Consider the following 16,055-nt stretch of genomic DNA (forward strand, 5'->3'; position numbering starts at 1 on the left):
ATAATTCCTATTTGAAGGGAAATGAACAGACTTTCAAGAAATGAAGAAAATTAACGAAGATGCCAAAATTTGTTAAAGCAGACACAGTAGAGATTTATTACTTATGGTGTTTTCTTTTGTTGTCTCATCATTCCACAACAGATGTGGAAAGTTCTGACCACTTAAAATTCAGCTGCAAGCATCCTAGATGCTTTCAATTTTCAAAATTCAACAGGAGCAAGCATAAATTATGGTATGATGTAGTTAAAAGCCGAAGTAGATTATTACATATTTCTCAGACGTAAAACTAATAGAAGACTTGATTGTCCTCTCAAATACTTCCAATTATTCCCTTCCGTTTGGTGAAAACCCCAGGGCTCTAACACACTGTAAAGTTCGCTACTGCAGAACAAATGCAGACTTGACATCACTGACAGTTTTCACCTTTTTAATAAAAGACATATTAAAACTTTCAACATTACTCCGTTTTTATTGAGGAAAATATAACATCTAAAAAATCCTCCTTGAATAAGAAATACTTTTAAACATAAATTAAGAAAAACCTCTTAAACTTCGTATTTCTTATACATTCTTACAGATTTACAAAAGCAGTCTGACATGATAACTCATAAACAAAAGTTTTCAAGTCTTATCTTTTTCCTTTGTGGTGTTCATTACAGAAAAACACACACAAACAAATAATCTTTCTTTTCAACCCAGCATTTGCATGGTTCAATAAAGGGCCCATGATAAAGTGCTCAGCAGCATGACTGGCAGTGTAGGATACAAGCTTGGACTTTCTCTACTCCAGTGTATTTTGATGGTTCTTGAGGTATGTCCTACCTGAAAAAAGACTCCAGTTTCTTTCCTCTATGTTTACCCCTTTGGTCTCCTGAAGTTATTCTGTAAGCTTGATATTCTTTTTTTAAAAAAAAAAAAATTTTCATCTTTCATTTCAGATTTCGTTACACACATATGTTTCTGGTTTTCTTCTAAAACTGTAACTTGGCTTAAAACATGCATATGTTCTTCACCTGTATTTTTGAAGAACTGAGGTACATTATGAAGATTTGCTGTACAATGCTGGTTCTAAAAAACACGGGAAGAACAAATACTCAGAGTGTACATGATTAAGGAGGTATTTTTACAAAGAAGTCATTGTAGGCCTGACAGTTGGTACAGTGAGAAACAGCTGGGCTAAGAGTATGTTCTTGTTATTCCACTTAAAACCGAAAACAGCAAGAGGTGAGGCACTCCTCAGTTTTGCGATGTTTCTCGAAATGACAGTGTGAGAATTCCAGATTACCTTTTCATCACAGTTGTAAATGAAATCTATAAGAAAATGAACAATGCAGAAAAAAGCTATTTCATGAGTTAACTTTTTTGTCAAGAAAGAGAAGAAATCCATACGGAATTAAGAGTAAAAGAGAGAAAAGAAAGATTTAGAAATTAAGGCCAAAATGCAAGCTTTTCCCAAGAAACATCTCAAAAAACTAAAACTCACAAATCACATCACTTCAGTGATTAGAAAACACATGCATAAACTTTTAGAAAAATACACTAACATCCAGCTCTGCTGTGGTGCACCCCTTAGAAATCAATAGCCCAACTTCTCAGTAAGGCAGACTGCCTAGATCCTTCAGAGGTTAAACCCCTGAAAGCGCTGAATGATTTAAAGTCCAGTCTTTAGAAAAGCCTATGCTGTTGAAGATTGGATTCAGACATTAACTTCTGCCACGGATAAGGAAACTAAAACTGCCATTTGCAAATTCTTCAAATTTTCCAAGTCCTGAAGAACCTAATCTGTTTGTCTGGGAGCAGCCTTTGCGCAAGTCCAAGCATTTTCATGGAATAATAGAAGAAATGTATCTTTGAATATATTCCTTATGTAATAATGGCCTTGAAATGTTTTGTTTCCAAAACAACAGCAATAAAGGACTTCATTACACACTTCAGCTCCTAAATATTAAAATAACAAGCACCACGAGGAAAGTACATACAGGTCTTTGCCCATTTTTTGTGAAGCACACAAAATCCATACTGTTTCTGTGGTTTTAAGGACAAAATGTGATCATTGGTCAACATGACCTAAATCAAGAAAATTAAGCCACTTCTAATCTTGGGTGAAGAATTTTACCTAAGATTTTTTTTTTTGTTTTTATTAAAACCTCAAAGGGAAAGAGCCAAGTGTCTAGATGGTCTTGTTCTCACATAATAAGCAGAGTATTATCAAGGGCATGCTTTGATCCACTGTGCTGGTTTTGGCTGGGATAGAATTAACTTTCTTCATAGCAGCTAGTATGGGGCTGTGCTTTGGATTTGGGCTGGAAACAATGTTGATAAAGCAGGGATGTTTTAGTTACTGCTGAACAGGGCTCACACAGCACCAAGGCCTTTTCTGCTCCTCACACCACCCCACCAGTGAGTAGGCTGGGGGTGCACAGGAAGCTGGAAGGGGACACAGCTGGGACAGCTGACCCCAACTGACCAAAAGGATATTCCATACCATATGACATCATGCTCAGCGTATAAAGCTGGGGGAGGAAGAAGGAAAGGGGGGGTCATTCGGAGTAATGGCGTTTGTCTTCCCAAGCAACCGTTACGCATGATGGAGCCCTGCTTTCCTGCAGATAGCTGAACACCTGCCTGCCGATGGAAAGTGGTGAATGAATTCCTTGTTTTGCTTTGCTTCCTTGCGCGGCTTTTGCTCTACCTATTAAACCGCCTTTATCTCAACCCATGAGTTTTCTCACTTCTACTCTTGTGATTCTCTCCCCCATCCCACCTGTGGGGAGTAAGCGAGTGGCTGTGTGGTGCTTAGTTCCTGGCTGGGACTAAACCACGACATCCACCAACTGTATCAGATATCTTTAAACAATTGTTAAAATAATACATGCAAAGTTCTCCTCTCCACCCAGTAAAAATACTCCAAGTATTAGGTACTCAGCATTCACATCCAACCCTTCAATAATACATGCACACCTAATCAAGCAAAACACGATAGCAAAATGTTAAATAGGTGGCATTAACTTCATCAGAACAGTTCACACACCAACAAGGATTATGCTGGTAGGATACTATATGGTCTGGCTGTGAGGAAACAAATAAAAAATGAAACTCTAGTGCGGTGAAAGCTAATTTTTGGATTGCCTGTTTGCTTTTCTTCTCTTTTTGCTGTGTTTTCTTAAGTCTTTACAACTTTACAATATATTAGAATTTCTAAATCGCAATAGGATCCCAAATTAATATCAAAGCCAAATCAGATGGAGGAAGGATATAATATATAATTAAAGCTTGCAGATCTATGCTGACACCAAGAATGAATACATCAAAATATATTCAAATGCATAAAGAGTGTTTACACTCTTGAAAGCAAATGTAAAAGACAGGTAAAACTACCTACGCATCACTAATAGTCCAATTTCTCACAGACATTACAGCAGAGGTAGGTACTGGAAAATGACTTGAGGGAGTAAATAATGACTTTATAAAATAGTCATACAGAAGCTTCTATATATCTGAGTGCTGTGAAAAGAGAAATTTTGTTAGCTGCTAAGAAATTCTACTTTTCTGGCTGAGAAACAAACAAACAAAAAAGATTAACTGCTTTACTGATTATCAATTTTCAGCAAATAAATGAGAACATTGAGTCCCGTCCACTAGTACATGACTCTCAATATTAGTTAATACATAAGCCTCGATGATGCCTTGGCAACACCTTTAGAACAATTGAAAATAAAAATGTATCACTTACTTCTTGCAATACTTGTCCAAGTGTCTCCCGGCTGTGAATACGCTTCCTGTTGAAAGCCCAAACCACACTTATTTCTGCACAAAGCATTGGGGGATCTTGTAAACATCAATCATTTACCGTACTTCAAAAAGAGAAGACTGTTTATGCTAGGCTTTGTTCCACATCCTTTCCCTTACGGAATCTTGATGCGATTTTACGGAATCTTACTACAATCTTACAGAATCTAAACTCTGATTCAGACCTGTTATTATTCACATCAGGAGGAACTACCTGGACTAAGGCCTGCTACTCATTGCATTTTCTCAAAAGCAAACTTGTTTATCAAAAAGCTTAGTAAAATTTCAGCATAAATCGTAATATCCAGATATAGCTGATAATTAGTTGCTTTAGTGCCATCTTCTCCAGCACTAGACATCTGTTATTCAGCAATTGATGCAAGATTAACAAATAATTCTTTTTTTAGTCATTCTTCCAACATAATCAAAGTGGTAAGCAGTGCTTGCAAACACAACAGTAATACAAAGACTTAAAAAAAAAAAATATATATATTTTCTATCAAAAGTGAGGACATGTCACTACCATTATTGTTTCCAAACATACTGTAATATGTGCACTAAAAATAGTAGAAATGCAAATAGAAAGCAACATATTTTTACCTGTCTATTTTGGTTGCTATGACCACTGTAAAATTGCCTTCTGTATTGGGCAAGTACGTAGAAGGTATAATCACATAACTTCCTGCAGGAAGTCTGCAAAGTTGGCTTACTTCCTGTGAATAGCAATGAGGTACACAGCTAACCAGTGGCTCCAAGTGTAGAAAAGAGGAAGTATGTGGTTTCCAGCTGCTGTTAGGCACCTAAAAAAAAAAACAACAACAAGAACAACAAAAAAAAACCCAAACATATGCCTATCTTTTCATATATTTCAGGCCTCACAGCGTTAAATTCCTAGTATACCATAGTATGGTACATTCGATATCTATTCCACTCCAAATACTCACTCTTCTGTACAGAGCTATAAAAGAGAGAGATGGGAAGGCTTCCAGAAAACCCAGATGGCAATATTAAGTACAGATAAATCATTCCTAGCATGTTTGTAGACAATTTATACAACCCACTACCCACATAGCTCAAAAGCTTTTTCTATTGTCTTCCTCACTGCAGCCTAACGCACTTGTTGTTTTTCCCCTCATTGATATGGTGAACAGACTATGTTCTTCCACTTTCTAGTGGTCTGTCTTGTACTAAAAATTCATATTAGACTTCTCAGTCTCTTATAGACATGAAAAATGCCCATCTTTCTTCACATATTGTACATTTGAAGCTATATGATCACTCCTGATGCTCAACTCCAGACTCTCCACTTCAGCAACACCTTTTTTGAAGTTTTCCAAAAATAAAGCTAGCTTTCCCTGCAAAATAGCTACCTAACCAGAAGCTTCCCATTCTACATTTATGCAATTGATCACTGGCACATACATGGACAACCTGTATTTGTCCATACCAAATCCTATCTCGTTTTGTTTCAGATCATCTGTTCAATATATCACAGTCCTTTTGAATTCTGATCTTGTCTGCACATCCTACACCACTTGCCAATGGACAAGTAAGTAATTATTAGAGATTAAGATAGTAAGTTTTCATGATCAATTACCAAAAAGTATCGTCCTCAATCCCTAAGACGCTGAGAATTCTTTGCAAATCCTCAAAAGAGTTCATCATTTCTAAAACTAATTTAGAACACTGGAAGGACTCGGTGGAATCTATTATCTGGTTACTATGCTACCCAGCCTGTAGTTAGCCTGTATATTTCACAGGCATTACTTCACAAGACCAGCCTGTGTTTCTCCTAGAAGCAGCATGTCCCTTGCCAAGTGCAAGAAGCACTGAACTGACTGACAGGCTTACCTTCACGCTTGGCATATGAGCAATCAAACCGACCAGAAGACTTACCTGGAAAATATGGAAACCTATTGGACGACACTTGCTATCCTGGCAGTGCTGACGGAGGGTAACTTTCACACTGCTTTTTCCTGGTCCTGCAGGAATGGAGAGGGGAAAGCAGGGATTGATATGAAAGGAGGGAAAGTTCCTGCTACCTCCAGCACTTTGCCCATTTTTCCAGCATCCATGCAGATGCACCGTCTCCCATTCACCTGCTGGGAGTTCTTCACAGAGGGCAGCATCTGCGGGTGGTGGTTTTAGCTCACTGTCAAACGTAAGAGAGAAAAGAAACTAAATGTATAAAATCTGCATAATTTCACAAAATCTAGAACACCAGCTCACAAAAATGAACTAGTATTACATAAACTTACATAAATACAATTCCTCCAAACTTTCAGCACAAAGAAAAAGAGAACTGTACAATTTGAAGTCCTTATGTAATTCACAGAACTCCACAAGACAACATAGCATATACAAACCATGCACTAAAACCTGACAGATTTTTGTACATTCATGAAGTAATGCAGCTTACACATTTTTCCTTGATACGCCTGTGCTCTTTGTCCTATCTGAAAGTGATACAACTGGCAGCAACTTCTAGAGTATACATGAGCACCTCAGTAAGTCCAAAGTATACATTGCATTCTTTTTTATATTCATTATGTCTTTAATCAGAGGTAAAATGATAGTTTCCTCTGACTTGATCACTGCATTGTTAACCCATATTTCAATCCTATCCCAGCACTGCTTTTCACAGCCATATGAACAATTTAGTATTGTTATCAGTTGTGCAGAATTTGAACTTGTATTTCAGCATAACTTGAAACATATCATCTGTTCTTATTTCCAATTTTCCAGTTGAGAACATGTAACAGCTGTTATGTTATTCTGTGATTGTCCATTCTAGACACATATCCAGGCTGGCACCTCTGTTTCAGTCTGAGGAAGTATTATACTTAACAGCAATACTAGAAATTTTATCCCATCACTGAAAGTGCAACATGCTATACAGATGAAATATGCCCAGAAACTAAATATATTGCTGGTAAGTAGTATACAACTTACACCCATACAGCAAAATTAGCCTCATAGTTTTGTAGACCTTTATTCAGTCTAAAACTTGATGCCATCTTGCTTCCAAATTCCACAAAGTAAATGATTAATGCACGTTCTGGCTTTGTAGTGTGATTTGCCAGCTTCTCTCCGAGGAGATACAAGTTGATAGCATACTACCAGAATAGAAAAAAATGTGAACAGCTTTTAAACATGTTGCCAACAGTACGTTTTGCCTCTGTATATAGCTTACCTGGTGCGAGCTGTTAGACAACCTCAGATTTTTTCAGGTTTACTTAGCAAAATTGTACCTTCTTCGACTCCACACAACTACTCATCATCATGTCTTCTTATTTATTTCAAGGCTATGGTCACCAACACAGAATTGCTCACAAATAACTGACTTAAGTGCTGAGATAGCTACGTAGTCAGCTACAGTTAAGAAAATTAAAAGTCATCAGAAGCTACTAAACTGACATTGCTGATATTTCTTGTTGGATAAGCAAGCATTTTTATATAGAAAGAAAAGATTGTTCTCAGTTCATTATAAAAGTCTATTTTGTGTCACAAGTTATGAGGAAAGATCAGCTAGAACACAATACGCAGAGATCCTTCCAATAATTTTACCATAAAGCTGGTAAACTTCTTGAGGCCTTCACAAGTAAGAAGTTCAGCTGTATTGTCAGTGTTGAATGCTTTAATTCAAAAAACCATTCTTCATTCCGCTAAAGAAGACAGCATAAATGTCAGTGCTATTTTCCACACCTGTTCTGAAAAGATGAGCAGTGAGCACTACATCAGAGTCCACTGCTGACGCTCCATTTGCATTTGAAGTTGTACTGCTCACTAATAACAATGTTATATGTCAGGCAATCTGTTAGTATGTGTTTTCCAGCATACATGATATATACTGCTCTCCTTTTCTGTCGCTGATTGCAATAACAGCAGCTGCTTTTAACATCTGTGGTACATCTTCATTTTTCCATACATTAAGAAAGAATTTCCACATATTGAGAAACATGTTCTGCAGAAACCTATTCAGTTCTTTTACAAAATATACACTTTCTCAAAACACTAGGTGCAGTTTAGACTCAAGACACTACTTATCTGACTACTTCTGACATATTTTAACAGGAGGTAGTAGCAGCTTCATGAAAAAATACAAGGAGATAGAACACCACTTCCATGAATTAAAAGACAAAACAATATTGTTACTTGGTACTCTGCACAACCCTTCAAAACATTTTGAACATTTACACTTAAGTGCTATACTTCACATATTTGTTTATGTCAACGACTGTAAGGAATTTTCTGTTTTGTTTTAAACCTACCTGAGAGAGATCCTTCCTGTTGAAAATACACGAAGCAAGAAATTCCCTACTGCATCTTTCAGAAAAGTGCTGGGAACAACAAGATAAAACCCAGGCGAAAGGTCACAGCATACATGCACTTCTCTATCATAGGAATGGCAGACGGTACCTACAACTGGAGGAGCAGAGAGGGTCTTTGGAAGGTTAAATCGTTTCTTCTCCACCTAGAATAGATGCATAATGATGCGTGGTGTTTTAGGAAAAAAGAGGAGTTTTTAATAAAACTGAAAATGATCCAATATTGTTTACAACATTTTTAAACAAGCATATGTTTACAAAACGAAACAAGTAAGGAGGAGAGTATCAGCAGATAAGCTGAACATCAAAGAGGAGTAAGAAGAGTTAATATTCAGAAGGAGTAAATTTAGGGATAGTCATCAAATAATCAGCCTGAAATGCCATGCACTAGTTTGGAACAGTCCCAGAAGTTCTGCTACTTGGCACTCAATGATAAAAAGAAAGTACTAGTCCACTAATACTTTGTACAGACAGTAACTGCATTGTGAGATAAAAAGGATCATTCCAACGTAAATCAGAGATGTAAAATCTGAACAGTTGAATCATGTCACTGCCATAGGAAATGAATTATTTTACTCAGATGTTTCAGTAATGCTTTAAAACTTCTATTTGCAAAAAGAAAAATATCATGCCTGTATTACCTTCCAGACATGCAGTCCCACAGCCTGATAATTCTTCCCCTGTATGCCTTCAGTCAAAGACAGATTTTCCTCTGCTAAGTGAGTCAGATTTTGAATTCTTCCGGCCCAGTCAGCACTGTATTTCCTATGCTTCTGCAGCAGAGCAATGCACACCTCACTCTCTTCACAGACTCTCAGCCAGAACTTAGGGTTGGTAGGGAAGCTGCTGTTGTTACGGCAGCCACCTGCGGACTGGCCTCTCACCCAGGATCCAAAAAGATTCTGCGAGTGATACAGCACCTTCTCTAACAAAATAAGAAAAACATGGTGTGGATTTCAGACACCAGAGGCTACTTGATTTTATACAACAGATATGGCAGAAATTCCCCAGCCCAAGAAAACATGCTGTCATAGCCCTGACACTTTCTCCAAGCAGATATTCACATCAAACATTTTGAGAGGCATGAGAATGAGTATCACAACTAGTAATGGCAGATTGATGACAACAGCCTTCTAGATAGAGAACACTAATCTCTCAACAAACTAGTAAGTAACTAGATCTCAGAGAAATATCAAAGACTACTCTAAAGATCTTCAATTGCCTCTCATCCCTCTATTCTTCCCAGCAGAGACAGAAAAGACCTATGGATCTAAATGAGAGGGAAAGACAGAGAGAAATTATGGTCTAGTTACATCCATTTGCAATTCAAATCAGTCTTTCCCATTGACATAGTGTTATTTGTATGAGAAAGATGTTTTCTTATACTACACCTGTATAGAGACTCTGAAGTTGTCCTTCCTCATTGACTGGAAAGCCCATGGTAATCTCATCAAATTCCCTGAAAAATTCTTCTTCATCAACCCAGAATTCTCCCTCTTGGATCTGTGAGAGCAGTTCTGAAGCAACTACTGGATCTAGCTGGCTCCATCCTTGACCACTGCACATAAGACAAAAGTTAACATTTAGTTCTTTGCCCAGTAAAAGCTCCATAACAACGTTCTATCAAATATCCCATGGAGCAGGACATTAAGAAGAGATTTCTTCATTTTATTGTCAAATTCTTGCATTGAGTATTTCTGTATACACATTGCTCGTAAGTGAGAGGAATAAAAGAAAGTATGAATCACAACATATCAAAGAAAACTTAAAAATTACTTAATACCAGATTGGATACAGCAGCATACTTTTCGGTGAAACAGCTACATTGCTTACAACAGACAATACAGTCCAAAGTGTGAGAGCAAAATAAAGGTTTTAACAGTTGTTAAAAATAGCAACAAAAAAGTAAAACAAGCTGCACAGTGACTGTTCTGAAAGAATTTTAATGCTGTACAGCCAACATCAAAAACCACTGTCTATATGAAGCAGCTGGTTATCCCCATGAGTCTGCTGGCTAAGTCAAGATAAACCAAGAATTTAAACACCTCATTATTTAGGGCCCATTAAAAGCTAGTACTTTCAATATTTTTTATCATTTCACTAACAACAGAGAACAGTTCTGCACTTGAATAAAACATGGCTCTAAGGCCACCCAATGAAATGCTATCTTGCAACTACATGGCAATTTACTGTTTGGCAAAGAAACCACGAGAGACCAAGAGTATCACCAAAGTGTATCTGCAAAAAACATCGACTTAAGTCTCAATTAATGTGATTAAGCCACATTTTTAACTCAGGGGAAAACACCTGTTTCTCTAAAATGTTTATTAACATGATCATATAGTCGCCATATTTTAATGCTGAAAGCTTGCTCCTTGGGCCAAGAATTGCATGCTCTTTTGTACAGTCTAAATATACTAACGCTTTTCAAAATAAGCTAGTAGGGTCTGCCCTTTCATTCTTGTTACTTTGCTATATGAACTGCTAAACATATTTCTGCATTTTCTTTAAAACAGATCTCTTCTTTACACCTACTCTTCTATCTACTCTAGTCCAGCTTCTCCTACTCAGATTAATCTACAGAAGTGAGTGCACACAAGCAAAAATCATAAGCATCCTTTCTTCTGCTATATTTTGTTTAACACATACTCCTTTGCTTGTCTTCTGCAACTGACAAGATCAAATGAGAAGAGCCGAGTAAAGCTGAGTAACTACTTACGTCACAAACATCTTATGAGCAAAGACACTTAGATCAACTGCAGAACAAAAAAGCACCAAAAAAAATCAGAGACAGAAAACAAACCAAGGTCTTAACTCTACAAAAAGATACTATGCTTTGATAAACAACAAAAAAGTTATTAAAAAAAATTTAGATTACCAGAACTAATAGATCAGAATGACTACCCTTAGAACCAAGGAGCTGTGTGAACTACTGAACTCTCTAAAGGACTGCATACAAACTGAAGTCTCTTTCCTCTACTATAGCCTATTGGCGATTTTTGCTTTGCAATACATAGTTATGCTTTGCGCTTCCGAACTTTCGCAAATGACTTTTCCAAATTAAAATAAACCTACTCACCCCTCACACCAGGGACCTCTCCAGCACCGCCTCCCCCAAGGATTTCGTATTCGTAGTAGGAATATTTCCTTGCCTGACACTTCAGACAGATTCAACATGTCTATCACAATAAAGGCATGAAATTCTCCTAGTTCGCTTGCACCTGAATAGAAAAAAAAAAGGGCATTTCAAAGTAAACAAAAGAACCTGCTGCATATTTTACAATGAATGACATTAAACTATCCTGTGAAAGAAGGCAATTTTGAGATAAAAGGAAATTGTTTTTAAATTATATAAATATATTTTTCTATATATAAAGTATAAAAACAGCATAAAAAACCCAAACAGTTCATTTTAGTTGTGACTATATAGAAATAAAATAAACGAAAATTTTAAAGCATATTAACTCACTACTTGATATCAAACATCTACAAATTCTCAGTGTTGAAATTCATTGGGGTTTTTAAAGGGTTTTTAAGGTGCTTTTTCAGGGGGTGGGGCGGTGTGCGTTTGTTTTTGAGAACTGACCATATTCACATCTAATATAAAAAGCACTCCTCAAAAGCACCCTCCATCCTGAACTCAACATCATCATTAAATCTTTTTTTATCCAAGGTTATATAAAATTGCACCATGAAACTCATATGGTACTAGAGCCAGCACTATGCACTTGGCTGGCTGCCTTGTGCTCTGAACCCTGTTAAATCGAGACATTTACTTTAAAAATGCCTAGAACTTTACTATTACCTTGTCTGGAATTGAGGACCGAGCAGCTTATTACACACTGTTCCTTCAGATTCATTAATCGCCTAAACACTGCTTTCTCCAAAACCATGCCAGTCTTCTCTTTCTCCATGTTCCTTCCAGGGCCTTTCAGGGTCCATCTTTCAGCAATTCCTCCAGTCAGATCAACCAAAGCATCTGCCACCTGTCCTGCCCACAACTGTTCATAAGATCCATGTACTCTGTAAAAAACCAAAACAAACAAACAAAAAAAACACCCAAGAAAAAGTTTCTACAAGCAGCAGAACTAAAGCAGCATGGTTCTTGCGTACTTTCAACCCCACGTTATACCACAGTCGTGACTGTACCCTACCCCAAGTAGGCAAGAGAAAGTACATACTATTTTATTTATACGGTATACAACAGAATATGTAAGCCATCAGACATACCATCGTTTGATGGGGACTTTATTACAATTCATTCCATCCTATATAGAAACCACTCTAATCTAGTACTAGTCATTTATACCTTATTATCTGTGCACTACATCATCTTTCATGATATACTAACTGCATTCTGTATAAATAAATAACATTTCTTTCTCTCCTTCAATTATTCTTTGTTCACTCCACACAAACAACCAGAGTAGCACTTCCTTCAAGAATTTAAGTAAATCATGAGACTACCCTACCTCATGCAGCAGATGCAAAAGATAACAAAATAAATCAAGACTATAATAGAATGATAAGACAAGATAGAACAATAAGACTCTACAGAACACAGAGAATATTACCTTTCAAACTTACAGAGAAGCTTTAACATGCATTGCTGCTTCACAACTTCTGCTCAATGTATCTACAGTTGAATAAATTACTTCACACTTAAAGTCTTTTTCTGCCCTCTGCTGGCAACCACACAATCCTTTGTCCAAGTTCTTGTGGACATTTGATGTCTATCTTACCAGTGCACTTTGTCTCCAAATTGTTTTGTCCATCTGGACAGCATTTTGATGGATGTGTCATAAAACATAAAATAGCTGCATTTTCAAACACATTAACAATATGGTTGTTTCTTCTCAAAATAATAAACTATCAAATTAAGCAAAAGCAGCAGTGAAACTCATACAACCAGAGCCTCAACTAGCATAAACTTACATAATGTTGTTGCTTTCCATGAAAATATTTGCATGCTGTTTTTCATTGAGCACTCAGCTGCCCTCAAATGCTACACTAGTAAAATATTTCCCTTTAATAAATTAGATGACCAATGGATAGTGACTTAATGAACATAATTTTGCATCCTGATAATTCATTGCAGCTCTTACTTTTCATCATAATTCTCTCCCTAAGACTATCTTACCTCATATGCAACTAGAAACACACCTTATAGACTACAGTTTAAAGAGCTACTTCTGCACAACCCAGTATGGGAAAGCTGGCAACCATTGTACTTTATATTGAATAATACACAGATCTATGCCCAAAGCAGTCAGATAAAATAAGCAAGCAGAAGGTATATGAGTATTGTACCTCCCTTTACTTCCCTCAATAACAGCGTTCACATACTTTGCATACGCTTTTTCCAACAGTGGAAGCCAAAACAAATCCTCTGTCTGACACTGGGAAAAGCAGAGTTTACCACCAAGGCAAGGCAAACGATCATCGATGGTCACTTCCACCCAGTGTCCAAACTGCCACACTCGACAAGTGAAACAGCCTTGATATGACTCATCTGTCCAGCTGGGCTGACCTGGAGGGATTACCTAGATGGCAAAAGCCAAAACCAAGACAATTTTTTTTTTATTTGTTTTTTTTAACAAAACCAGTTTAAAATACGCTGAATATTAACTGTTTGTAATAATCACAGAAAAAAAAAAAATCACAACAAAAACAATAAAACTAAGCATAACAAAACTACTACTCAGTTTTGAGGCCTGGGATTCAAAAGCAATATACAAGTGTAAATTAGGCAAAGAAAACTTCTGAAACATGAAACAAGAAACTTCTCTGTACCTTATTCAGTAGATATTTACTCTTCTGCAAAGCCACACAGGCACACAGGAACCAACAGTCTCCCAAAATTCCTTGTTTCACTTGCACATCCTGCAGATTGTTTGAAAATAACCGAGGAGTAGAACAAATGTCCTAAAATTAAAAGAAGAGGAGTTAAAGCCAAATCCTCCATGGCATTCTAAGGAAGTTTGTGTTTCAGGGAATGGGAGGGCTCCAGAGACCTCTCACAAAATAAGGGAATTTTCACCTCTAGAACATCTCCTTTTCAGACACAGCGTAAGCAAGCAATAACAAATTACTGCCTTGTGGCTATTTTACGGGTACTTTATGTGAGGTAAATCTAGTTCCCATATGAATTTTAGTACACAAATGTCCCTATCAGGTGCAACCTTAGCAGAGGCATCAATAAGTGAAAGACAACATAATTCATCAGCTCCTTGCTAGACATATGATCAGCTGTGATAGAACTGATGCCATTCACATTGCACTGCACATCCCAAGTTACAAATCTCAGCATAAGAGAAAAACCTTTCCTAGGGCAAATAAAAATACATAACTTGGTAGCAAAAGAGGTCATTTCAAATGCAAAGTCCTGATCACTGAATCAGATCTGAAAATGAGTTTTTAAAATGGTTCTTCTCTCACCTGTAAACACTGCAAGAGATGGAAATTAACTGATCAGCGCTCAGTAGTAATCAAGGTGTAAGGTACAAAACCAGAAAGTTGCACGCTTGACTCCATGAAGTCATTTGTTTACCAATTCTATCTGATAGCCAACAGCTCTATCACTGTTCTACAGCCATCCCCAGATGCAGGGGAGAAAAACAATACCACTAAAGACGACATGCTTTTTTTCTCCATTGCATTTTTATAGCCTTTTTTTCCCCTCCACACAAAGGCAGTATCATCAATACTTCACTTTAAATGAATGTACTGCAGAAACGCATTCTAAGCTTCTTAGCTTTCATATGGCTTGCTCTGAAATCCAGCTGTAAGTTTAAGAGCAATACAAATCATATGACAAGCTATAACCTTAAAAAAGTTTTCTTTCTTGTTATCAAAGAAATCAACAATCACAAAAGGCAATATCCTCCAGAAAAACTCTAAAATCCAGTTTTCAAGACAGTTATGCAATATATCAAAAAATCTGGGAATGACATAACGCTGTTTTTTAACTTGGTATGCACGTTATTTGTGTAATGAAGCATATTTATAATAAAATATCTGAATTTCTACTACTGCCATGAAAGTTCTATAACAGGATTTAAATCAAACCTACAAACAAGCACCCAGACTTAAAAACTATAATTCATATATTGTTAACACTGACATACATTGCTTTTATCACGACTATATTTCTAAACAATAAACACACGCAGAAGCAGTCATTCAATGCTAACTACCATTTACTACCTTAAAGTCCAGTTCTGCTAAAATGACAGTCTTTTACACCTTAGAACTCACCTTAGGTCTCAACCAAGATATCTCGCCTCTGAATTGGGCAAGCGGGGTACAATAATCAAAAAATATAGAATTATCACTGGCTGGAAATGTGGGGTCTGTGTAAAGGTCTCTTTTCACGATTAATTGCTTTTTCTCTCCCAGCATTTTCAACACAATCCTAAGTAGCTTTGCTGGCTATTTCCACGACTTTATATTGCCAAGCACCAACCTAGAATGTAAACGAGCATTAATTGAGAACTGCAACTGAGAAACAAATAAGCAATACAGATTTCTTTAGGAAAAGAAAGCCTCTCACTCTTTGCACGGAGCACCCTGAAGCACGCCATTGCTGGCTTCTTTCAGCACCTGATACCACCCTAGAAAGACCCAGCTCTGCTGGAAAAGAGAAAGGGGGTGTCAGAGAGTCCTGGGTACTGTCCCTCAGCAAAGCAGGCCCCAAAAAGAGACCTACACCCAGGAGCCCGCTTCGACCCCTTCCCCGCCCCTCTACGCACACCCTCCCCGAAGGATCCCTCCACCAACACCCCTTTCCTCACAACCGGCCCCAACAAGGCCCCCTCCACACAACATCTCCTACCCACGAGCCCCCCCACCCGACACACTTCGCCACAACAGGCCTCAACCAGGCCACTTCCACAGAGGCCCTCCGCCACACCCGTCCCTCACCGCCCCTCCGACCAC

At 37.5% G+C, this 16,055-nt stretch overlaps 1 protein-coding gene across 1 annotated transcript; it reads right to left on the bottom strand.

Annotated features, from left to right (window-relative positions):
- Window positions 1-818: 818 nt before the first annotated feature.
- On the bottom strand, window positions 819-15,692 carry CAPN10 (calpain 10). Its single transcript, XM_059822612.1, has 14 exons — window positions 15,670-15,692; window positions 15,375-15,582; window positions 13,911-14,042; window positions 13,464-13,660; window positions 11,923-12,140; window positions 11,197-11,338; window positions 9,509-9,675; window positions 8,759-9,042; window positions 8,061-8,263; window positions 5,686-5,941; window positions 4,390-4,589; window positions 3,734-3,779; window positions 1,286-1,311; window positions 819-822 (listed from the first exon to the last, which is right to left on the bottom strand). Exons 2-14 carry the CDS (start codon window positions 15,516-15,518, stop codon window positions 819-821), a joined length of 2,019 nt encoding a protein of 672 aa, XP_059678595.1. The 5' UTR covers window positions 15,519-15,582; window positions 15,670-15,692.
- Between the last annotated feature and the right edge of the window lie 363 nt (window positions 15,693-16,055).

The sequence above is a fragment of the Gavia stellata genome, chromosome 11 (genome assembly GCF_030936135.1).
Source record: "Gavia stellata isolate bGavSte3 chromosome 11, bGavSte3.hap2, whole genome shotgun sequence".
Lineage (NCBI taxonomy): Eukaryota > Metazoa > Chordata > Aves > Gaviiformes > Gaviidae > Gavia > Gavia stellata.